We start from the raw sequence: 26,373 nt of genomic DNA, 5'->3' as shown, positions 1-26,373 counted from the left end.
CCTGGGATAAGGTGGCCGCTCTCATCTGGCCACACCCTCGCCTCCATTTTCTTACGTGCATGTGGTGATTACAGAAACCTCCCCACTGGTTTACATCCATATAGCTACTCATTATTAAGTTCTTACTATATATTCATAATCTCCTTTAGTCCTCACAACAGGATACTCTTCCCACTGTACAGATGAGGAAACAGACACACAGAGATCAAAACAACCATCACCATGTGCTAGGATTGCAAGGAGCCTCAGGAAGATCTTGTGACCCCACTGGCCCAAGTTCGCCTGTGTCTCTGAGAGGGAGGTGCTGGATGGTGGCTACGCTGGTCTTTGCTCTGGGACTTCCTCCCAGACCACCCATCCCTGGTCCCAGGAGGACCTGTCCTCCCAGATGGCGGGGGCGGACTATCTATCCACCTGTCCCCACGGCCCTGACCTGCTGACCTCTGCTTCCTGGCTGATTTCTTCATGTTGGTTCAACATTAACCCAGAGGGGTCAGGACAAGCCCTCAGAGTCCTGGGAGCGGACACACTATGGCGCACGTCCGAGGCCTGTGGCTACCTGGTTGCCTGGCCCTGGCTGCCCTGTTTAGCCTTGTGCACAGCCAGCATGGTAAGGGGGGCCTGGAAGCTGGGACAGGCTGGCGGACTGGGATGTAGGCCTGTGGGCTGCGGTCCCCTGGCTCGACAGAGAGCACAGGGCCGGCCCCCAGGTGGCTCTCGGCTCACTGTGTCCAGCTTAGGGAAGGAGCCAGGTGCTCAGGGCTGGACAGACAGTGACTACTTCTCTCTTGCAATACGGGGGTTGGGCTGGGGGTGATCCATGAAAGGAGGGGGGCTAGTGGCTGCCGTTAGCAGCCTTTCAGGTCCTGCCACCATCCTAGACACCCCCTTTCTGGAAGCCAGCAGGCAGGCCAGGCTTGCTTCCTGCCCTAAGTGGCTGGTGGTGGCTAAGACAGCCTGGGCCCCTGAGGCCACTGTCCCACGCCCCTTCTCCTGCAGTGTTCCTGGCCCCTCAGCAAGCACTGTCGCTGCTCCAGCGGGTCCGACGCGCCAACAGCGGCTTCCTGGAGGAGTGGCGGGAGGGCAACCTGGAGCGAGAGTGTGTGGAGGAGCAGTGCAGCCGTGAGGAGGCCTTCGAGGCCCTGGAGTCTCCCAGTGCCACGGTGAGGCCCCAGGGAGGGAGGGCTGGGGGTCCCTCCAAGGGGGCCCTTGGTCCCTGCAGGGGCACCAAGGAGGGGAGCGGGGAGCATCACAGCTCTTTGTTGATAACTTCATCTCTGGCCCCGTTTCCCTGGGCTGCCCTGATGAGCGGCTCAGCCTTTCTAGGCGGCCCCAGTGCCTGGGCTATGTCAAGGCCCCAGGGTACGGTGAGGCTCCAGGACGTTGGGGGGCAGGGGGGCCTCCTCAGTCTTTAGACATCTGTCTATGTTGGGATCTCTGGAGACCCTGGCCCTGGCCACATGGCCTCTCAACTTTAGCTTTGCTGCTACTTCTGTGCCACCCTTGGGAGGTGGGTCTCTGGTCAGGCCTGGGCCTAGGCCTCAGTGTTCCAGGAGCCTTTTGAAGCTTTCCCTTCCCTGGGGCTCTGCCTGGGCCCCTCTTCTCCAGTCTACCCCACCCCGGGGAATCCCTTTCAATCTTGTCTGGCCAGGGGCGGGGGGGCGGGCGGTGGGGAAGGCAGGGAGCTCCCCTCTCCTCAGATACTCTTCTCCTCTGCGGGCTTGGGCTTTTAGAAGCAAAAGTAGAAAACTCTGCCACAAACCTCCCCAGAGCGTGACCAGGGTAAGGGAAAGGGGAAAGTATAAGGAGAAGACAGGAAGTTTACAAAAAAACAAAACAAAACAGGATCCTACCACAGCCTCACACTCAGCCTTGTTTTTCAGGATGTGTTCTGGGCCAAGTACACAGGTGAGCACTGGGAAGGGTTTGCTCCAGGAAGGGAGTCCTGGGGACCCAAGTTAGAGGGTGCCCCACTCCAGAGAATTTTCTGATCCATCCAATCCTCCATTCCTCCACCCACGCCTCTTTCCTTCCTTTCTTCCATACGCGTCCCTTTCTCTCCGTTTCTGAATGTCATCCCACCCTTCACTTGAACCTGTCCTATCCCTACCTCAATCTCAATGATGTTTCTGGGTCTTTTCCAGCTTGTGAGTCGTTGAGGAAACCTCGAGAAAAGCTCATTGAATGTCTGGAAGGTGAGGAACTGACATGAGGGTGTGGGGACAGGATAGGAGGGGACAGCCTGGGAGAAGAGCAGAGTAGGGGTTGGGTAGGAGTTGTGGCCCAGGGGTGGTGGCCTCTAGCAGCTGACATTGCCTTTCTGGTCCTGCGGTCAAGGATGTGTCTTTGCACCTGGCTCTGTGCCTGGCAGTCAGTAAGATGATTAATATTGGAGGAACAAATGAATGCACGGGTAATGAAATAATGTTTAAGGCCTGATTCTCATCAGAGCCCCTGCCCATGCCAATCAGTCTTCCCCATGTCCCCAAGGCAGAGCTTCGATGATGTCACATTCTTTCTCCAAAACCTTGAGTGGCTCCGCATTGCCCCGAGAATAAAGCACAGGCTTCTTAGCCTAGTGGATTTTGCAGGTTCTGATCTTAACCTTCCCTTCAAGCTTTATCTACCATTGCACCAGCCCTGAATCCAGCCCCCCAGCTTGCTGACAGCAAGCACTTCTCTCAACAGGGCAAGATGTTTCTAGATCCTGGCCCCTGCTTACATTATCATCTCCCCCTGGAGCAGCCGTCAGTGCCTACTGAAAACCCCCCTATCCTTCAAGAATTAGTTCAAATGCCACCACCTTGCTGAGCCTTCAAGGTGCATCCTCCCTCCTCCACGGCATTCTGAATACACCTTTAGTATGACAGTAGACCCCACAACATGGAACTCTTTAATCACACTGGCTATGTTTTCATTTGTTAAGTAATTTATTCAATAGACATTTCACTAAGCCCCTGCTGTGTGTCAAGCTCTATGGTTGAGTGCTGGGGATTTTAAGAGAATCAGGGAGCTCACAGTTTCATCAGAAAACAAAAATACAAAACATCAAAGTAATTGATGGAAAAGTTCTGTTCCAGGTGCCAAGAGAATTCCAGGAGAGGGAGCATTTCGTTTGCTGGCAGAATCAAGGACTGCTCCCCAGAAGAAGTAGAGTTTTACTTGGATTTGTGGGATGCACTGATGAATAAATAGGAAAGCATGGCCAAGGCAAAGGAAAGAGCACGTGCAAAGGCCCTTAGGCACGAGGAGCTAAGATAACAGGACACCTAGACCAGGGCCAGATTCGGAGAACCTTGTTCACTTTTTCATTCTGCTGGCTATGAGGAGCCACTGAATATTAGCTCTATGAGGGCAGGAACCTACTTGACTATGACTGTCTTATTCATTGCTGTGTCCTTAGTACCTGGCATAGTGCCTGTCACATGGTTGTCACACAGTGGGCACTCAGTGAATATTTGGTAACTACGGTTAAATGGATTGTAGAACTGCTGGGTACAGAGGAAGTGCTGAGTAAATGCAGGTTAAGGGTCATGGACCAGAGGTAGCTTGGGGGGGATGGACCGATAGAGCTTTACTAGGAGAGAAGCGGGAACAAGTCCTCAGTGTAGGAGACCTGGGCTGGGGGTCTCTGCAGGTAACTGTGCCGAAGGTCTGGGTATGAACTACCGAGGGAACGTGAGCTTCACCCGGTCAGGCATCGAATGCCAGCTGTGGAGGAGTCGCTACCCACATAAGCCGGAGTGAGTGATGGGCAGGCCTGTCTGCCAGGGGTCTGAGAATAAGGGGTGAGGAGACACTGGGGGTGGGGGAGACGCCTCCTGCTGAGCAATTTTCTGTTCCAGAATCAACTCTACCACCCACCCTGGAGCTGACCTGCAGGAGAATTTTTGCCGCAACCCAGATGGCAGCATCACTGGGCCCTGGTGCTACACTACGCTCCCCACTGTGCAGAGGGAGGAGTGCAGCATCCCTGTCTGCGGTGAGCTGGGGGAGATCAGGTGGGCATGGCCAAGGCCCATGGGTCTTCATGGGCCTGGCAGCACAGGATGGGAATCAAGATCCTGGCTCCCTTTGAGCTGGTGTTAGTTACTGACGACATATTTGAGCTTGTTGGTTAGTGAAGTCAGGAGACCAGAGAGAGTTAGCTTCCAGCCTCCTCTCCTCCCTCCACAGCCTTTGCTTCCTTATGATCCAGGATGTGGCCCATTCTAAATATGCTTTACTTCCTGCTTGAGGCATTCTTCCCTCCAGGAAGCCCTTCCTAACCATTTCAGTCCATGTACCCTTTGCCGAGCATCACAGAGCAAGCCTCGTACAGTCCAGCCCTGCATGATTCTGTCATCATTATTTCCCATAATGTGTCAGCTAGCTATAGCCATAATAATGCTGCAAACCCCACAAAATCACAAACAGCCACAAAAGCTGGGGGGCATACACCGATAAGCATTTCTTTCTTTTTTTTTTTTTTTGATGTGGACCATTTTTAAAGTCTTTATTGAATTTGTTACAATATTGCTTCTGTTTTGGTTTTTTGGCTGCGAGGCACGTGGGATCTTATCTCCCCGACCAGGGATTGAACCCACACCCCCTGTATTGGAAGGGGAGATCTTAACCACTGGACCTCCAGGGAAGTCCCGCATTTATTTCTTATGTGTCTGAGGTTCAGCTGGGGTGGCTCTGCTGATCTCAGCTGCACTCGCTCACGCGTCGGTGGGGTCCAGGTGTAGGCTGGGCTCGGCTGGTGGCCCTACGTCAAACAATGGGTCCAGCTGAGCTTGGCTCCTTGTGTGGGTGGGTCCATGTCTGCTCCGTGTGTACTCATTGTGGGGGGAGGCTGAAAGGCAGCAGCTTCTTCCATGGGGGCGGCAGAAATACCAAGCAGTGAGCAGACACACATCTTTAAGCCTAGGCTCAGAACTGGCAGAGTCAGCTCTGCCCACATGCCATTGGCCAAAGCAAGTCCCATGATCAAGGCCAAGGTCAAGAGGTGGACCTTTACACCTTTGCTTGTAAAATAACAGGGCAGAGGATGTGGATCCAGGTGGATCCAGGTAGGAGTAAAGAATTAGTGCCAGTAACTCAATCTACCAAACATGGGTTGCTCTTCTTTGTCCTTCATGCATCCCTGTAGGACCCAGTGAGGGATGCTGGGGCCAGTCTTACAGCGAGTTGCCAATCATAGTAACAAAAACAGCTACAGTTTACCAAGCCCCCACCCCTGAACACCTATGATAAATATGTTGCAGGCATGCTGAAACTGACCTACTCCCTGTGTAGACATCCTCAGTGGATCCCAGCTATTTTTCCTACTGTGCCCTTGTGAAAGCACAGAATCCTTAAACTCCAGGCAGTCACTACCAATAGATTACAGATAGCGCAGGAGATGAAACCTGGTTCCTATCTCTGGCTTATTATGCACCAGACACTTATGCCATATATTTTGTTTAAATCTCTCAATAACCCTGCAAAAACGCATTAGTATTCCCTTTCATAGGCAAGCAGACTGCGGCTCAGAGAGGATAAGTGACTTGAGGTCTATAGGATAAAGGCCGAAAGGCAGGGATTCACATCCCGTCTGGCTCCACGTGTGGTCCCACCCACTCTGCTCCTCTGTTTCCTCACCCACCAGGCCAGGAGCGAGTCACTGTGGAGCTGACCTCAAACTCCAGAGACTTTGCAGTGAATCTGTCACCTCAATCAGAAATGTGCATCCCTGATCGCGGCCAGCAGTACCAGGGGCACCTGGCGGTGACCACACATGGGTCTCCCTGCCTTGCCTGGGCCAGCGAGCGGGCCAAGGCCCTGAGCAAGGACCAGGACTTCAGCCCGGCTGTCCCACTGGTGGAGAACTTCTGCCGCAACCCAGACGGGGATGAGGAGGGCGCGTGGTGCTACGTGGCCGGGGAGCCTGGCGACTTTGAGTACTGCGACCTGGACTATTGCGGTGAGAGGGCAGGGCAGGGGACATGAGACAGAGGACACAGCCTGGAGGGAACAACAAGAACAGTGCCTCCCCTGATCTAAGGCTTTACCACCTGATCTAAGGCTTACCACTCACCAGTGAGTGCATTCATGACACCTGACGTTAACCAGGTGGGCGTAATCCTAGCTCCACCTTACAGCTGAGGAAACTGAGGCCCACGAGGTTTGGTTTCCTAGTAACGCAGGTGCGCTTGCGCTCTTAATCTCTACACCAGACGACCTCCGCGGCTGCCTGGGGGCTTGGGGAGGTCAGAGGGTGGGTGAGGAATGGCCTGGCCCAGCCGCAGCTGGTGTCTGGGTCCCTGCAGAGGAGCCGGTGGATGAGGAGGTGGGATATGGGCTGGGCGAGGAACCGGATGCGGCCATAGCGGGACGCACCGCTGCGGACACATTTCAGCCCTTCTTCAACGAGAGGACCTTCGGCGCCGGGGAGGCAGGTCAGGCGGCGGCCGGAGGGGCGCGGGGCCGCGGCATGGGGGCGGGGGCGGGTGTTGCAGCGCTCGGCCCCTAACGGTCCCGCTGGCTCGGCAGACTGTGGCCTGCGGCCTCTGTTCGAGAATAAGTTGGTGCAGGACAAAACGGAACAGGAGCTGTTCGATTCCTACATCGAGGGGCGCATCGTGGAGGGCCGGGATGCGGAGATTGGCCTGGCGCCCTGGTGCGTGCTCCCTGCCCCCACCGACCCCTTGCGCGCCTGCATCCCGCGCCCTGGGAGACTCCTCCGCCCTCACAGGTCTAGGCTCCACAGACAACCTAGCCCAGCACCAACATCTCATCGAACCCTCACAGCCACCTTTTGAGATTGGGTTTACTACTTCTCCAAAGCAGATGGTGAAGCTGAGGGTCGGAGCGCTTAAGTGACTCGCCTAAGTGGTGCTGCTAGTGAATGGGTTACAGAGCAGGACTAGATTCCTGTTCTTCTGACCCCAGAGCTGTGCTAAGCTGTGCCAACTCTGGCCTGGAAGAAGCTTGATGAGGGGAGGGGGGTGCAAAAAGCAGGTGGCAGCCCCGCGGTGTCACATATATGCCCCGGTCCCCAAGAACGGGAAGGTCAAGCTGGGGTCTGGGCCCAGTAGGGAGCTCTGTCCAGTTAGTTCTTAAACCTGGGACTTTGCGCTTGTAGGGCTGGTGGAGGGGCAGCCCTCCCACCTCCTAATGCTTCCCACTTCTTCTCCCAGGCAGGTGATGCTTTTCCGGAAGAGTCCCCAGGAGCTGCTGTGCGGGGCCAGCCTCATCAGTGACCGCTGGATCCTCACCGCTGCCCACTGTCTTCTGTACCCGCCTTGGGACAAGAACTTCACTGAGAATGACCTTCTGGTGCGCATTGGCAAGCACTCCCGCACCAGGTACAGAAGTGGGGGCCCATGCGTGTCTGGCAGGGGTCCGCGTCCTCCCGAGTGACTGTGAGGGGCTCTGGTGACTCTGGGCCACGAGGGATATGTCTGTACATCTCCCACAGTAGAAAACCCTGTAGGCTCTGCTGTAAAGTCTATGTGGCCACATCCTGACTGAAGCTTGGACCTGGGGACAGAGAAACTAAGCCTTTGCAGAGAGCAGAATCCTGGCCTGCCCTTAGCACCCTTCCAGGCACCAGGACATGGCCCAGGTGTGACCTCTGAGTAGAGGCTGTTGGGATCAGGGCCTACAGGCTGCGTCCCTCCCCCTACCTGCCTGGGCTGTTTGATCCCAAAGCTCTGGGCAACTTCAGGCCAGGAAGAAGCTGCCAGGACAGGAGCCGGCCCTCTCACCCTCACTGGTGGCCTGCTGGTTACGCTGACTCCCAGACCCTGAGGGCAGGCAGTTTTCTTCCTCGGGGAACCAGCTGCCCCTCATTGGGTGGCCTACAGCTTCTCCTTTTCTCTGCTGGGGTCTGCACAGCTATGAGCGAAAGATTGAAAAGATCTCCATGCTGGAAAAGATCCACATCCACCCCAGGTACAACTGGAGGGAGAACCTGGACCGGGACATCGCCCTGCTGAAGCTCAGGAAGCCCATCAGCTTCACCGAATACGTCCACCCCGTGTGCCTGCCCGACAAGGACACAGCAACCAAGTGGGGCGGCCAGAAGGGCAGCCGGGGGGTGGCTGGGGGGGGAGCCGAGGGGGTTGGCCAGGGGGCAGGTGGTTGGGGGGCAGCCAGGGGGCTGGCAGCTGAGGACCTGGGCTGGGTTCTGGGCCTGACTCTGACAGCCTATTGCCTTGCCGAAGTTCCTTCCCTTTTCCACGCCTCAGCGTCTTCCTGCACAGGTGTTTTAGATTCAGGTCTCTAAGGGATGGTGTTGGGGCCAGGAGGTTTCTAGACTGGTCTGTTCTCACTCAGTCCTTCTCCTTTCCCCAAAGGTTGCTCCGGGCTGGATACAAAGGGCGAGTGACGGGCTGGGGCAACCTGAGGGAGACGTGGACAGCCAATATTGCTGAGGTGCAGCCCAGCGTGCTACAGGTGGTGAACCTGCCCATCGTGGAGCGGCCGGTCTGCAAGGCCTCCACCCGGATCCGCATCACCGACAACATGTTCTGTGCTGGTAAAGTCCCCTGGGCATGGCTGGGCAGGCGGGAATAGCAGGGCCTCGGGTTGGGAGGATTGAGACACGTGAGTAGCACAGGCCTGGGTTCAAGTCCTGGCTCTATTCCATTAGGCCGTGTGAGGGTTGAGCGAGATAGTGTATTTAAGGTGTTAGGCGTGGTGCTAGTCACTGGTCAAGTTGTCAGTATATGTGAGCCAGACACCAACCAGAGGTCACGGGTGGAGGAAAAGCCATTCATTCATTCAGTCGTTCAGCAAATATTTACTGAGTGCTTACTGTGGTCCAGGCAGTATTCCAGGGTGTCCAAAAAGGACCCTAACAGATAGGGTCTCCTGTGTCTTCAGAGAGCTTCCTTCCTAGAAGGAGAGTGTGTCAGTAAGCAGATCTAGAATAGCAATCCTGATAGGAGAAAAATTAAGCTGAGTAAGGGAGTGAGAGGTGGGGACGGGGCGATTGAGACAGAGTGGTTGGAGAAGGCCTCTCTGAGAAGTGATGTTTAAGCAGAGACTAGAAGACATGAAAGAGTGAGCCAGTCTAGAGGAAGTGCACTCCAGACTTGTGGAGACAGCAGGTACAAAGGCCCTGAGGTGGGAGCATGCTTGGCGTGTCTTAGGAGCAGCAGGGAGGCCTGTGTGGCTGGAGGGCAGTAAACACAGGAAGGGCAGCATTGGAAGAGGGGAGAGAGGTGGGCAGTCAGGGGATGGGTGCTTCCTTCAGGGCCTTGAAGGACTTTGGCTTTTGTCGTGATAGGACATTATTGGAGACTCTGGGGCAGGTGAGTAAACGATCTAACTTAATTTTTAAATTTTTAAAAATTAAAAAAAAATTTTTTAGGTGATTTCAGACTCACAGAAAAGTTGCAAAAATAATACAAAGAATTCCTTTATACTGTCATCCAGATTCTGCCACCTCCTTTGTGTGTGTGTGTGTTCTGTGTGTGTGTATTTATACACACACGTATACACATTATTTGAGACTAAATTGTACATGTTACCTTTTTTACCCGTACACTTAAGTATTTCCAAAAAAACAGGGTTGTTCTCTGCCATAACCACAGTACATTTATTAAATCAAGAAATTAATAATGAAAAAAGAAATTAATAATGATATAATACCTTTGTCTAATTTTTAGACTTCATTTAAATGTTTTCCAGTTGTCCTGCTTACTGATGTCTTTTTTAGCAAAAGAAAAACAAAAACGTTTTTCCCACCCAGGATCCAGTCCAGGATCACACATTGTACTCAGTTGTCAGTCTTTGTCTTTCACGATTTAGACATATTTGACATGTATAGGCCAGTTATTCTGTAGATTGGCCTCAGTTTGGCTTTCTCTAAGGTTTCCTAATGATCAGATTCAAGCTAAGTGATGTTGTGTCCTTTTCAGGCATATGATCTCTCTGTCCCATTCCTGGTGAGATTAACTCTGACCTCTTGGTTAAGGTGGTGTCTGCATCTGCCGTGTTTCTCACTGTAAAGTTCTGTTTTCCTTTTTAAGACTAACATCTTGTGGGGAGAAAGTTGAATAGTGTCTGTTCTGTTTCTCATCAAATTGTTCTCCTAACCCTGGTAGCTGCCAAATGGTGATTTTTAAATTCTGTCATTCCTTCTACATTTATTAGTGATCATCTTATTGTAAGGAAGAATCTGCTTTCACTCTGTCACTGTGGACTCATGGGTCCTTTCTTTATTCTAAGGGCTATAATTTGTTACTATCATTATTATAATGTTCAAATTATCCCAGGTTTGGCCAGTGGGAGTCAAAAAAAAAAAAAACAACCTGGCTTCTGTGACTTTTGGAGAGGTCCTGTCAATCTCTGAGTACTTTCTTACTTTCAGCGCAGCAAGATGTTCTAGGTTCATCCTACTTGCCTTCTAGTGGAGAATGGTATTTAGAAACCAAGATCTGGGTGCCAGTTGTGCACGTTGTTACTGGGGTGTCATTGTTCCTAGGCTCTCTTAGCAGACAGAATTAGAAAATACATGTATTATGCACATGCCTAAATCTATATCTATGTTCTTTCTATCTATTTATCTATCTAAAACCATGAGATGACACTGAAGCCTCCCGTTGCAATGCAATAGGATTTTTTTAACATCTTTATTGGAGTATAATTGCTTTACAATGGTGTGTTAGTTTCTGCTTTATAACAAAGTGAATCAGCTATACATATACATATATCCCCATATCTCCTCCCTCTTGCGTCTCCCTCCCACCCTCCCTATCCCACCCCTCTAGGTGGTCACAAAGCACTGAGCTGATCTCCCTGTGCTATGCGGCTGCTTCACACTAGCTATCTATTTTGGTAGTATATATAAGTCCATGCCACTCTCTCACTTCGTCCCAGCTTACCCTTCCCCCTCCCCACATTCTCAAGTCCATTCTCTACATCTGCGTCATTATTCCTGTCCTGCCCCTAGGTTCTTCATAACCATTTTTTTCCCCTTTAGATTCCATATATATGTGTTAGCATACGGTATTTGTTTTTCTCTTTCTGACTTACTTCACTCTGTATGACAAACTCTAGGTCCATCCACCTCACTACAAATAACTCAATTTCATTTTTTTTTAAGGCTGAGTAATATTCCATTGTATATATATGTGCCACATCTTCTTTATCCATTCATCTGTCGATGGACACTTAGGTTGCTTCCATGTCCTGGCTGTTGTAAATAGAGCTGCAATGAACATTGTGGTACATGACTCTTTTTTTTTTTTTTTTTTTGCGCTACACGGGCCTCTCACTGTTGTGACCTCTCCTGTTGCAGAGCACAGGCTCCGGATGCGCAGGCTCAGTGGCCATGGCTCACGGGCCCAGCCGCTCCGCGGCATGTGGGATCTTCCCGGACCGGGGCACGAACCTGTGTCCCCAGCATCAGCAGGTGGACTCTCAACCACTGTGCCACCAGGGAAGCCCCCCATGACTCTTTTTGAATTATGGTTTTCATATGCCCAGTACTGGGATCGCTGGGTCATATGGTAGTCCTATTTCTAGTTTTCTAAGGAACTTCCATACTGTTCTCCACAGTGGCTGTACCAATTTACATTCCCACCAACAGTGCAAGAGGGTTCCCTTTTCTCCACACCCTCTCCAGCATTTATCATTTGTAGATTTTTTGATGGTGGCCATTCTGACTGGTGTGAGATGATACCTCATTGTATTTTTGCTTTGCATTTCTCTAATGATTAGTGATGTTGAGCATTCTTTCACGTGTTTCTCGGCCATCTGTATATCTTCTTTGGAGAAATGTCTATTTAGTTCTTCTGCCCATTTTTGGATGGGGTTGTTTGTTTTTTTGATATTGAGCTGCATGAGCTGCTTGTAAATTTTGGAGATTGGTCCTTTGTCAGTTGCTTCGTTTGCAAATATTTTCTCCCATTCTGAGTGCTGTCTTTTCGTCTTGTTTATGGTTTCCTTTGCTCTGCAAGAACTTTTCAGTTTCATTAGGTCCCATTTGTTTATTTTTGTTTTTATTTCCATTTCTCTGGGAGGTGGGTCAAAAAGCATCTTGCTGTGATTTATGTCAGAGTGTTCTGCCTATGTTTTCCTCTAAGAGTTTGAGAGTGTCTGGCCTTACATTTAGGTCTTTAATCAATTTTGAGTTTATTTTTGTGTATGGTGTTAGGGAGTGTTCTAATTTCATTCTTTTACATGTAGCTGTCCAGTTTTCCCAGCACCACTTACTGAAGAGGCTGTCTTTTCTCCATTGTATATTCTTGCCTCCTTTATCAAATATAAGGCGACCATATGTGTGTGGGTTTATCTCTGGGCTTTCTATCCTGTTCCATTGATCTATATTTCTGTTTTTGTGCCAGTACCATACTGTCTTTTTAAAAATTTAATTAATTAATTATTTTTGGCTGTGTTGGGTCTTCGTTTCTGTGTGAGGGCTTTCTCTAGTTGCGGCAAGTGGGGGCCACTCTTCATCGTGGTGCGCGGGCCTCTCACTGTCGTGGCCTTCTCTTGTTGCGGAGCACAGGCTCCAGACGTGCAGGCTTAGTAGCTGTGGCGCACGGGCTTAGTTGCTCCGCGGCATGTGGGATCCTCCCAGACCAGGGCTTGAACCTGTGTCCCCTGCATTGACAGGCAGATTCTCAACCACTGCGCCACCAGGGAAGCCCCATACTGTCTTGATTACTGTTGCTTTGTCTGAAGTCAGGGAGCCTGATGCCTCCAGCTCCGTTTTTCTTTCTCAAGATTGCTTTGGCTATTCGGGGTCTTTTGTGTTTCCATACCAATTGTGAAATTTTTTGTTCTAGTTCTGTCAAAAATGCCATTGGTAGTTTGATAGGGATTGCATTGAATCTGTAGATTGCTTTGGGTAGTATAGTCATTTTCACAATGTTGATTCTTCTAATCCAAGAACATGGTATATCTCTCCATCTGTTGGTATCATCTTTAATTTCTTTCATCTGTGCCTTACAGTTTTCTGCATACAGGTCTTTTGTCTCCTTAGGTAGGTTTATTCCTAGGTATTTTATTCTTTTTGTTGCAGTGGTAAATGGGAGTGTTTCCTTAATTTCTCTTTCAGATTTTTCATCATTAGTGTATAGGAATGCAAGAGATTTCTCTGCATTAATTTTGTATCCTGCTACTTTACCATATTCACTGATTAGCTCTAGTAGTTTTCTGGTAGAGTCTTTAGGAGTCTCTGTGTATAGTATCATGTATCCTGTCATCTGCAAACAGTGACAGCTTTACTTCTTCTTTTCCAATTTGGATTGCTTTTATTTCTTTTTCTTCTCTGATTGCTATAGCTAAAACTTCCAAAACTATGTTGAATAATAGTGGTGAGAGTGGGCAACCTTGTCTTGTTCCTGATCTTAGTGGAAATGGTTTCAGTTGTTCACCATTGAGAGTGATGTTGGCTGTGGGGTTGTCATATATGGGCTTTATTATGTTGAGGTAAGCTCCCTCTATGCCTACTTTCTGGAAGGTTTTTATCATAAATAGGTGTTGAATTTTGTCGAAAGCTTTTTCTGCATCTATTGAGATGTCATATGGTTTTTCTCCTTCAATTTGTTAATATGTTGTATCACATTGATTGATTTGCGTATGTTGAAGAATCCTTGCATTCCTGGAATAAACCCCACTTGATCATGGTGTATGATCCTTTTCATGTGCTGTTAGATTCTGTTTGCTAGTATTTTGTTGAGGATTTTTGCATGTATGTTTATCAGTGATAATGGCTTGTAGTTTTCTTTGTGACATCTTTGGCTGGTTTTGGTATCAGGGTGATGGTGGCCTCGTAGAATGAGTTGGGGAGTGTTCCTCCCTCTTGCAATGCAATATGATTAATTTTAGCTTCTCCCTTTCCACATTTGTAACAGTCTCTGTTGATAATGAGAAATCTGACTCCTATTATCTGTAATGTATTTACTTATTTGGTTAATACAAGAATACACAGTTTGAGAATCACTCATCCATGACTGTGAAAAATAATCCTACAAGCTAGAGTTTAGCATTTCTTCATGGTTGTTTCTGTTTTTAGCCTGAAGATATATATATATATATATATATATATATATATATATATAGTCACAGTACTGTGTCTAAAAGTAACTTGGGTAATTATTATCCCCTTCCCTGTGTTATTTATTTAAAATACAGTTAGGCTCATTTGTTTCACGATTGTATTCAATTTTGGGTCCTCCCTCCCATCTTTGTTGTCTTTACTTGTTTATTTTTGGACTTTTACCTTGTTTTATTGTGCTTTGCTTTATTTATTTACATATTTTTTATTTTATTTAAATATAGTTGGTTTACAATATTATATTAGTTTCAGGTGTACAACATAGTGATTTAATGTTTTTATAGATTATACTCCATATACAAAATAATGGCTGTATTTCCTGTTCAATATATCCTTGTGACTTATTTATTTTATACATAGTAGTTTGTATCTCTTAATCCCCTAGCCCTATCGTGCCCCTCCCCTCTTCCCTTTCCCCACTGGTAACTCCTAGTTTGTTCTCTCTGTGAGTCTGTTTCTGTTTTGCTATATTTATTCATTTGTTTTATTTTTTGGATTCCACATATAAGTGATAACACAGTATTTGTTTTTCTCAGTCTGACTTATTTCACTAAGCATAGTACCCTCTAGGTCCATCCATGTTGTTGCAAATGGCAGAATTTCATTCTTTTTTATGGCTGAGTAATATTTATTTTATATATATATATATATATATATATATATATATATATATATATATATATATATATATATATATATACACCACATCTTCTTTATCCATTCATCTGTTGATAGACACTTAGGTTTGTGCTTTGCGTTATTGCCCTTCCCAGATATTGTTGTTTTACAAATTGAAGGTTTGTGGTGATCCAGCATCAAGGAATTCTATCAGCGCCGTTTTTCCAACAGCATTTGCTCACTTCATGTGTCACATTTTAGTACTTCTTACAATGTGTCAAATTTTTGCATTATTATATGTTTGTTATGGTGAACTGTGATCAGTGATCTCTGATGTTACTATTGTAATTGTTTTGGGGCATCATGAACTGTGCCAAGACAGCAAACTGTGTGTTCTGACTGCTCCACCAACCAGCCATTGCCCCATCTCTGTCTCTTTCCTGAGGCCTCCCTATTCCCTGAGATACAACAATATTGAAATTAGGCCAATCAGTAACCTTACAATGGCCTCTAAGTGTTCAAGTGAAAGGAAGAGTTGCATGTCTCTCGTTTTAAATAAAAAGCTAGAAGTGATTAAGCTTAGTGAGAAAGGCATGTCTAAAGCCAAGACAGGCCAAAAGCTAGGCCTCCTGTGTCAAACAGTTAGCCACTCTGTAAATGCAAAGGAAAAGTTCTTGAAGGAAGTTTTTAATTTTTCTTCGTTAGAGAGTTTAATTTATTTTTTAAAATTTTTTTAAATTGGGCTTCCCTGGTGGCGCAGTGGTTGAGAGTCCGCCTGCCGATGCAGGGGACGTGGGTTCGTGCCCTGGTCCGGGAAGATCCCACATGCCACGGGCTGGGCCCGTGAGCCATGGCTGCTGAGCCTGCGCATCCGGAGCCTGTGCTCCGCAATGGGAGAGGCCACAACAGTGAGAGGCCCGCGTACCGCAAAAAACAATAAAAAACAAACAAACAAAAAAATAATTAATTAAAAAGTGCTATTCTAGTGAATACATAAATAAGAAAGCAAAACAGCCTTATTGCTGATATGAAGAAAGTTTTAGTGGTCTGGTTAGAAGATCAAATCAGCCATAACATTCCCTTAAGCCAAAACTTTGAAGCTAGCAGAGATTGATTCATGAGGTTTAGGGAAAGAAGCTGTCTTCATAATATAAAACTACAAGGTAAAGCAGCAAGTTATCCAGAAGATTTAGCTAAGATAATTCATGAAAATGACTATACTAAACAACCGATTTTCAATGTAGCCAAACAGCCTTACACTGGAAGGAGATACCATCTAGGGCTTTCATAGTTGGAGAGGAGAAGTCACTGCCTGGCTTCAAAGCTTTAGAGGACAGGCTGGCTCTTTTGTTAGGGGCTGAAACAGCTGGTGACTTAAAAATTGAAGCTAGTGTTCATTTACCATTCTGAAAATCCTAGGGCCCTTAAGAATTATGCTAACTCTACTCTCCCTGTGCTCTCTAAATGGAACAACAAAACCTGATGACAGCACATCTGTTTACAACATAGATTACTGAATATTTTAAGCCCACTGTTGAGACCTACTGCTCAGAAAAAAAAGATTCCTTTCAAAATATTCCTTCTCATTGACAATGCACCTGGTTACCCAAGAGCTGTGATGAAGGCATACCACAAGATTAACGTTGTTTTCATGCCTGCTAACACAACATCCATTCTGCAGCCCATGGATTAAGGAGTAATTTTTTCTTTCAAGTCTTATCTTAATGTGTCTTATTATCTTAATGAATACATTTCATAAGGCTAAAGCTGCCATAGATAGTAATTCCCCTGATGGATCTGGGCAAAGGAAATTGAAAACCTTCTGGAAAGGATTCACCATTCTAGATGCCATTAAGAACATTTGTGATTTCAGTGGAACAGGATAGAAAGCCCAGAGATAAACCCACGCACCTATGGTCAAGTAATCTATGACAAAGGAGGCAAGGATATACAATGGAGAAAAGACAGCCTCTTCAGTAAGTGATGCTGGGAAAACTGGACAGCTACATGTAAAAGAATGAAATTAGAACACTCCCTAACACTGTACACAAAAATCAACTCAAAATGGATTAGAGACCTAAATGTAAGACCGGACACTGTAAAACTCTTAGAGGAAAACATAGGAAGAACACTCTTTGACATAAATCACAGCAAGATCTTTTTTGATCCACCTCCTAGAGTAATGGAAATAAAAACAAAAATAAACAAATGGGACCTAATGAAATTTCAAAGCTTTTGCAAAGCAAAGGAAACTACATTCAAGACGAAAAGACAACCCTCAGAATGGGAGAAAATATTTGCAAACGAATCAACAGACAAAGGATTAATCTCCAAAATATATAAACAGCTCATGCAGCTCAATATTAAAAAAAGCAAACAACCCAATCCAAAAATGGGCAGAAGACCTAAATAGACATTTCTCCAAAGAAGACATAGAGATGGCCAAGAAGCACATGAAAAACTGCTTAGCATCACTAATTATTAGAGAAATAGTCAAAACTGCAATGAGGTATCACCTCACACCAATTAGAATGGGCATCATCAGAAAATCTACAAACAACAACTGCTGGAGAGGGTGTGGAGAAAAGGGAACCCTCTTGCACTGTTGGTGGGAATGTAAATTGATACAGCCACTATGGAGAACAGTGTAGAGTGGAGGTTCCTTAAAAAACTAAAAATAGAATTACCATATGACTCAGCAATCCCATTACTGGGCATATACCCAGAGAAAACCATAATTCAAAAAGACACATGCACCCCAATGTTCATTGCAGCACTGTTTACAGTAGCCAGGTCATGGAAGCAACCTAAATGCCCATCGACAGACGAATGGATAAAGAAGATGTGGTACATATAGACAATGGAATATTACTCAGCCATAAAAAGAAACGAAATTGGGTCCTTTGTAGAGCCATGGATGAATCTAGAGACTGTCATACAGAGTGAAGTAAGTCAGAAAGAGCAAAACAAATATCGTATATTAACGCATATATGTGGAACCTAGAAAAATGGTACAGATGAACCGGTTTGCAGGGCAGAAATAGACACACAGATGTGGGGAACAAATGTATGGATACCAAGAGGGGAAATTGGCCGTGGTGGTGGTGGTGGTGTGATGAATTGCGAGATTGGGATTGACGTATATACACTAATATGTATAAAATAGATAACTAATAAGAACCTGTTGTATCAAAAAATAAAATTCAAATATTCAAAAAAAAAATTTGTGATTTCATGGAAAGAGGTCACAATACCAACATGAACAGGAGTTTAGAAGAAGTTGTTCCAACCCTCATGGATGACTTTGAGGGGTTCAAGACATCAGTGGAGGAAATAACTGCAGATGTGGCGAAAATAGCAAGAGAACTAGAATTAGAAGTGGAGCCTGAAGATGTGACTGAATTGCTGCCATCTTACGATAAAACTTTAATGGATAAGGAGAAAGTGGTTTCTTGAGATGGACTCTACTGCTGGTAAAAATGCTGTGAAGATTGTTGAAATGACAACAAGGGATTTAGAACATTACATAAACTTAGTTGATGAAGCAGTGGTAGGGTTTTAGAGGATTGACTCCTAGTTTGAAGGAAGTTCTGTGGGTAAAAAGCTATCAAATAGCACTGCATGCTTCAGAGAAATTGTTCTTGAAAGGAAGAGTCCATCAGTGGGGCAAACTTCATTGTTGTCTTATTTTAAGACATTGCCATGGCCACCCCACCTTCAGCACCACCACCCTGATCAGTCAGCAGCCATCCACGTGGAGGCAAGACCCTCCACCAGCAAAAAGATTACAATTTGCTGGAGATTCAAATGATGGTCAGCATTTTTTAGCAACAAAACATTTTTTTTATTAAGATGTAGTTGATGTACAATAAGTTTTAGGTATACAACATAATGATTCACAGTTTTAGAGGTTATATTCCATTTATAGTTATAAAATATTGACTATATTCCCTGTTTGTACAGTATATCCTTGTAGATTATTTATTTTATACGTAGTAGTTTGTATGCAACAAAATATTTTTATTTTATTTTATTTTTGCGGTACACTGGCCTCTCATTGTTGCGGCCTCTCCCGTTGTGGAGCACAGGCTCTGGACGCACAGGCTCAGCAGCCATGGCTCACGGGCCTAGCCGCTCCGCGGCATGTGGGATCTTCCTGGACCGGGGCATGAACCCGTGTCCCCTGCATCGGCAGGCAGACTCTCAACCACTGCGCCACCAGGGAAGCCCAACAAAATATTTTTAAATTCAAGTATGTGTATATATATTTTTTATTCATTTATTTAGTTATTTTTGGCTGCGTTGGGTCTTCGTTGTTTCACTCAGGCTTTCTCTAGTTGTGGTGAGCGGGGGCTACTCTTGGTTGTGGTGTGTGGGCTTCTCATTGCAGTGGCTTCTCTTGTTGTAGAGCATGGGCTCTAGGTGCGCAGGCTTCAGTAGTTGTGGCTTGCGGGCTCTAGAGTGCAGGCTCAGTAGTTGTGGCGCATGGGCTTTGTTGCTCCGCAGCATGTGGGATCTTCCCGGACCAGGGATCGAACCCGTGGCCCTTGCATTGGCAGGCAGATTCTTAACCACTGCACCACCAGGGAAGTCCTGTATATATTTTTTGACATAATGCTATTGCACTCTTAATAGACTATAGTATACTGTAGACATAACGTTTATATGCACCAAGAAACCAAAAAATTCATATGACTTGCTTTATTGTGGTGGTCTATAACTGAACCCACAGTATCTCCAAGGTGTGCCTGTATTAACATGGTCCAAAAATCAGATTCTTTATACAGGTACACCAGAGAACGATATTCCCCTTTTCCTCCTGTCCTGTTCCCACCTCCTTCCTTTCCACCACATTTCCATCCAGGCCCTGCAGTTAACCAATCTCAGTAGTTTGAGGTTTATTCTTCTTCTGTTTCTTTTTGCACAAATGAGCAGACACATTTATATTTTCTTATTTTTCCCTTTTCACAGAGTAGCACAGTATAGATATTCTTTTGTACTTTGCTTTTTTCAGCTAATGTATCCTGGAAATTCATTCCATTTTAGTTATAGAGCTTTTCCTTATTAAAAAAAATTTATATTTTTATATGTCTGTGAGTCTGTTTCTGTTTTGTAAATAAGTTCATTTATATCATTTCTTAAGATTCCACATGTAAGTGATATCATATGATGTTTGTCTTGGTCTGACTTACTTCATTTAGTATGATAAACTCTAGGTCCATCCATGTTGCTACAAATGGCGTTATTCCATTCTTTTTTGTGGCTGAGTAATATTCCATTTTGTGTGTGTGTGTGTGTGTGTGTGTGTGTATATATATATACATATATATATATACACACACACGCACATCTTATATCATCTTTATCCATTCATAGAAAACAAACTTACCACACAAACTTCCCAGTGGTTACCAAAGGGGAAAGGAGAGGAGAGGGAAAAATTAGGAATTTGGGATTAGCATATACAAACAACTATATATAAAATAGATAAATAACAAGGTCCTACTGTATAACACAGGGAACTATATTCAACATCTTGTTATAAACTATAATGGAAAAGAATATGAAAAAATATATGTATAACTGAATCACTGCTGTACACCAGAAACTAACACAGCATTGTAAATCAACTATATTTCAATAAAAAAGAAAATTTTATAGTCACGTTAGGAGGAGGTATGATAGTGTCTTCAACCATTTCCTGTGTATGGGTATTTAGATTTCTAATATTTTGTAATTGAACATCTTTTTATATCCTTACTGACCATTTTTATATCTTTTTTTGTGAATTGTCTGTTCCTGTTTTTACGGTCCATTTTTTTGTCCCTCTCCCATCATTTTTTTTTTTTTCTCTTTTTTGCGGTACGCGGGCCTCTCACTGTTGTGGCCTCTCCCGTTGCGGAGCACAGGCTCCGGACGTGCAGGCCCAGCAGCCATGGCTCACGGGCCCAGCCGCTCCGCGGCATGTGGGATCTTCCTGGACTGGGGCACGAACCCATGTCCCCTGCATCGGCAGGCGGACTCTCAACCACTGCACCACCAGGGAAGCCCCATTTTTTTAAAAAAATAAATTTATTTATTTGTTTTTGGCTGCGTTGGGTCTCCATTGCTGCGCGCGGGCTTTCCCTAGTTGTGGCGAGTGGGGGCTACTCTTCATTGAAGTGCACAGGCTTCTCACTGTGGTGGCTTCTCTTGTTATGAAGCACGGGCTCTGGGCCCGTGGGGCTCAGTACTTGTGGTTTATGGGCTCTAGAGCGCAGGCTCAGTAGTTGTGGCACACGGGCTTAGCTGCTTCACGGCATGTGGGATCTTCCCAGACCAGGGATCGAACCATGTCCCCTGCATTGGCAGGCAGATTCTTAACCACTGTGCCATCAGGGAAGTCCCTCCCATCATTTTTAAAGAGTTCTTCATATGTTAGTGATATTAGGCCTCTATTTGTGATATACTTTGCAAATATTTTCTTCCAGTTTCTTTTTCTTTATCCTTTATTATGTTTTGGCCATCCAATTAAATTGTTTTATGTAGTCAAATTTATTAATCTTTCATTTTACTGCACCTGGATTTTGCGTCAGAGTTAAAAGAACCTTCCTTATACCCAGGTCATAGAGAAATTCACTCATATTTTCTTCTAGTACTTGGTTTCATTTTCCTACACTCAGATCTCAGAGTCATTTGGAGTTTATTCTTGCATACAATGTAAGGTATGGATTTAATTTATCTTTTTCTAAATGGCTAATAAGCTGTCTCTGTACCATTTATTAAAAACTCTGTCTTTGGGGACTTCCCTGGTGGTGCAGTGGTTAAGAATCCACCTGCCAATGCAGGGGACACGGGTTCGAGCCCTGGTCTGGGAAGATCCCACATGCCGCAGAGCAACTAAGCCCGTGCGCCACAACTACTGAGCCTGTGCTCTAGACCCCGCGAGCCACAACTACTGAGCCCGCAAGCCACAGCTGCTGAAGCCTGTGCGCCAAGAGCCCATGCTGGCAACAAGAGGAGCCACCGCAATGAGAAGCCCGCACACTGCAACAAAGAGTAACTCCCGCTTGCTGCAACTAGAGAAAGCCTACACGCAGCAGCGAAGACCCAATGCAGCCAAAAATAAATAAATAAATTTTAAAAAATACTAAAGAAAAAAAAAAAATCTGTCTTTGCCCCAGTAATTTGAGATGTTGCCTTTATCACATACTAGGTTTCTGTGTGTGCCTAAGTCTGTTTCTGGACATTCTGTTTGGTTCTTCTGGTCTGTTGTCTATTCTGTTAAAATGTCTTGTTTTCATTATAGAGGCTTTAGAGTATGTTTTAATATCTGGTAGAGCTTATCTTCTCTTGTAGTTTTTCTTTTCCAGTGTTTTCCTGGCAACTCTTGCATGTTTGTTTTTCCACATGAATTTTAGTATCAACTTACCTAGCTCTATAAAAAACTTGGTATTTTTATTGGGATTACATTAAAGTTATAAATTAAATTAGGGAGAACTGACTTCTTTTTGATGTTGAGCCATTCTATCCAAGGACAAGAAATGTCTTTCAATTTGTTCAAGTCTATATTGTATCTTGTGCTACAGTGTCTTCTCTTATGTTTTTTTCCTCCTTGGCACCTTATTTTATATATTTGTGTTTTCTTCCTTATTTTTCTTGAGTAAATTAGCTAGTGATTGGAAACAAACAAAATACCTAAGAATTTGACTTATTAATTAGGCTTATTATTTTTCTATTTTGTACCTCATTAATTTCTGCTTTGATCTTAATTTTTTTCCCTTATACTTCCTTTTGGTTCACTTTGCTGTTCTTTTTCTAAAAGCTTTTTGAGCTGCCAATTTGGTTAATTTATTTTTTATTTTATTTTATTTTTAAAAGTATTTATTTGGTTGTGTGGGGTCTTAGTTGCGGCTCGCCGGCTCCTTAGTTGTGACACACTGTCTCCTTAGTTGTGGCATGTGAAGTCTTAGTTGTGGCATACATGTGGGATCTAGTTTCCTGACTAGGGATGGAACCCAGGCCCCTTGCATTGGGAGCTCGGAGTCTTATCCGCTGCACCACCAGAGAAGTCCCTGGTTAATTTATCTTTGATCTTCAGTTTTTACTGAGTAGGGCTATGAATGGAAAACACCATTCATGGAAAACACTATGTTTGTTTGAATTATTGAATTATGTTTGAATTATTTTTTTTTTAGAAACTCTCTAATTTCAGTGTGTATTCCCCTTTCACTCAAGAGTTAATAGGTGGTTTTAAAATTTCCAGATGGGAGGGCCCTTTAGCATTTTGATTTTCAGTTTTGCTGCATTATAATCCAGGAATATAGTTTGTAATATTTCTACTTTATGGAACTGATTTTTCTGAGAACCGTTTGATCAATTTCTGTGAATGTACATGTGTGCTTGAGGTGTGTAGATGTGTTCTTCTTTATCCACGTGTAAAGTTCAATATATATATATATATATATATATATATATATGTCCATAAATGTACCTTATCAGTTATTTAGGTCATTTATATCCTTGTTTATTTTCAGTTCACTTGATATGTCTTGTACTGAGTTTGGTGTGTTGAATTCTATTATTAATGTATTTCTGTCTATCTCCTTGCATCATTTATAGTCTTTTACTTTATAAAGGCAGTTGCTGTGTTATTTGGTGCAGATATTTATAACTGTTAATTATTCATTGTGAATTGTGGCTTTTAGCAGTAAAAGTGTCCTTTACTTTCAACTTGAGCTTCACTATCCCTGCTCTCTTTGTTTCCATTCTCCTGTTATACTTTTGTCCATCCCTTTAACTTTAGCCTCTATGAATCACTTTGTTTTGTCTCATATATAGCATCGTTGAGTCTTGCTTTGTGAGTCAAATTAAAAATCTTTTTGTTTTTTAAAAAGTGAGTTAAGCCCATTCATATTTATTGAAGATTAATAGAATGATTAATAGAATTAGTATCTCATATGATTTTGTTATTTTTATGTATATTATGTTTCATTTACTGTGTTTTTTCTCTGTGTGATCTTTTCTTTACTTTTCAAATAATTTCATATATTTAGTAAGGTTTGCATTTTTGTTCTACTCATTATCTTTGGTCTTACACCTTTTTGAAATGCCCTTAGTTTCTTATATTCTTTTAGTTGTTACAATCAGTGAGTTTACTTTCCTCTTTCTCTTCTCCTCTCATACTTTTAGTTGTATTATTTCTACTTGTCAGACAGTTAATAAGTCCTTTTGCTGAAGCATTCATCTCCTGGTTGGATGAAGCTTGTCCACTAGTCGATTTTTCAAGAAGGGTTATGGGTATAGAATTTCCTGAGTTTTTATATGTTTATAACTTGTTTTCTGTAGCCTTGACACCTGAAGCTCAGCATGATTGAATATAAAATCCATGGTTCACATTTTCCTTCCTTGAATTTTTTGAAAATATAGCTTTATCATTGCTTGCTTTGTATGTTGTTTTTGAAATCTGATGCCAGTGTAATTGTTTTGCTCTTATAAGGGAGTTGAGTTTTTCTGCTTCCAGGCGTTGAAGGTTTTTTCTTCATCTTTGAAGTCTCAGTTTTTTTTAGGACACGTCTCAGAGTTCAGTGTTTCAGATCAGCTTTGCCAGGTTCCCAGTGGATCCTTTCAATATGCACATCCAATCTTTTATTTCTGTGAAGTTTTCTTGGACTATATTATACATATTAACTCTGTTCCATTGCTTTCTTTTTCTTATTGAGGGACTCATTTCTTTAGTGTGAGTTCCATTTCGACCACTTTCTGCTTTTAATTACTTCCCATTGTTTTGTCCATTTATTATTTTTAATTTTGGCTGCATCAGGTCTTAGTTGCAGCACACAGGATCTTCGTTGTGGTACGTGGGCTCTCTAGTTGAGGCACGCGGGCTCAGTAGTTGTGGCGTGTGGGCTTCATTGCCCCGCAGCATGTGGGATCTTAGTTCCCTGACCAGGGATCAAACCTGTGTCCCCTACATTGCAGGAAGGATTCTTTACCACTGGACCACCAGGGAAGTCCCTGTCCATTTATTTTTAATTTTTGAATTAAAAATTTTTTTTGATTTATTTTATTTTTGGCTGGGTTGGGTCTTTGTTGCTGCGTGCGGGCTTTCTCTAGTTGCGGCAAGCGGGGGCTACTCTTCATTGGCGGTGTGCAGGCTTCTCATTGCAGTGGCCTCTCCCGTTGCGGAGCACGGGCTCTAGGCGGGTAGGCCTCAGCAGCTGTGGCACGCAGGCCCAGCAGCTGTGGCTCACGGGCTCTAGACACAGGTTCAACAGTTGTGGTGCACAGGCTTAGTTGTTCCACGTCATGTGGGATCTTCCCAGACCAGGGCTCGAACCCGTGTCCCCTGCATTGGCAGGCAGATTCTTAACCACTGTGACACCAGGGAAGTCCCTAATTTTTAAATTTCTGATTCATTCTTTTTCACATACCAAAAATTTGCTTGAGGATATTTAATTCCGTTAGTTTTCTTGTTTCATGGTTGTGTTTGGGAAAGAATTTTTGTTAGCTGAGGTATTTTGGTTCTTATTGTTTTCCTATAGTATCTTGGTATAGATGTACTTACTTTTCGTCTATTCATTTGGTAGATTTGGGGTTATTTACAAGAGTCCTAATTCATTGAATCCACTTCTTTGATCTAGTGGATATTTTCCCCTCCTCATCTCCACACAAGTTTTGTTTTTTTGTTTTTTTGAGATGTGGAACCAGGTCTTATTAGGACCACACAGGTTTTGATATTCGATGTACAGTTAGATAAAGTGGTTTGAAGTTTGGGTGTTCTCTGTATTCGAGTTATGTTGAAGGTGTGGTTTTTGTGTAGCTTTGTTGTTCTTCATGTTGTTTGTGGAGGATATGTGGAGATATTTGGATAAAGGTAACTGCCCTAATTCTCATTTTTCTCTCACCTGTCAGTTTAACGTGTTTTTTTTTTTAAGTCATTCTGCTTATTGGGTGGAGAATGGATTGTAGGCAGCAAAAGTAGAACTAGGGAGACTAGTGGTTCAGGGGAGAGGTGTATGTGATGGGACCAGGTGTAGAAGTGGTGAGGGGTGGTTGGATTGGGGATGTACGTTGAAGATTGAGCTGGCAAGGTTTGCCTAAGAATTGGATGTGTGGGGTGAGGAATTGAGCAGAGTCAAGGATGCCTAGGAGTCAGTGGACACTCAGCAGCAGTATCTCTTGAAGGGGAGAGTGGCTGGAGTGTGAGCTATACCCCTCCCTGAGTACTGCTTTTCTCTCTCAAGGTTACAAGCCCGGTGAAGGGAAACGAGGGGATGCTTGTGAAGGCGACAGTGGGGGACCGTTTGTCATGAAGGTAAGCTGAGTTCCCAGAAGGCCAGGAGCTGGCGGGTAGATCCTTCTGGGGTGGATGAGGAGGGACCCAAGTTTTCAGAAACAATTGCTTGACAGGGTAATACTGACACTACCTTGGACTTGACTCTATTGGAAATCCCATGTTTCTTCTTCAGAGCCCCTTTAACAACCGCTGGTATCAAATGGGCATCGTCTCATGGGGTGAAGGCTGTGACAGGGATGGAAAATATGGCTTCTACACACATGTGTTCCGCCTGAAGAAGTGGATACAGAAGGTCATTGAACGGTCTGGAAGTTAGGGGGCCACCCACATTCTACACTGCTCACTGCAAAATCACAGAAGCCAATCCAGTGAAAGAATTATTTTTGTGGCTTGTTCCTAAAACTATATTTCTCAATAAAAGTGACCCTATCAATGA

General features: G+C 44.7%; 1 protein-coding gene across 1 annotated transcript; it reads left to right on the top strand.

Annotated features, from left to right (window-relative positions):
* The first annotated feature begins 454 nt into the window (after positions 1-454).
* On the top strand, positions 455-26,373 carry F2 (coagulation factor II, thrombin). The gene is made up of 14 exons (XM_067749166.1): positions 455-610; positions 1,000-1,163; positions 1,884-1,908; positions 2,145-2,195; positions 3,638-3,743; positions 3,846-3,982; positions 5,633-5,947; positions 6,294-6,422; positions 6,517-6,643; positions 7,164-7,331; positions 7,864-8,037; positions 8,325-8,506; positions 25,885-25,955; positions 26,110-26,373. The coding sequence occupies exons 1-14, from the start codon at positions 532-534 to the stop codon at positions 26,251-26,253; spliced, it is 1,872 nt and encodes a 623-aa protein (XP_067605267.1). The 5' UTR covers positions 455-531; the 3' UTR covers positions 26,254-26,373.

Source organism: Pseudorca crassidens, chromosome 9, assembly GCF_039906515.1.
Source record: "Pseudorca crassidens isolate mPseCra1 chromosome 9, mPseCra1.hap1, whole genome shotgun sequence".
Lineage (NCBI taxonomy): Eukaryota > Metazoa > Chordata > Mammalia > Artiodactyla > Delphinidae > Pseudorca > Pseudorca crassidens.
Note: the sequence above shows the minus strand (reverse complement) of the source record. Positions and strands in the feature narration are given on the sequence as shown.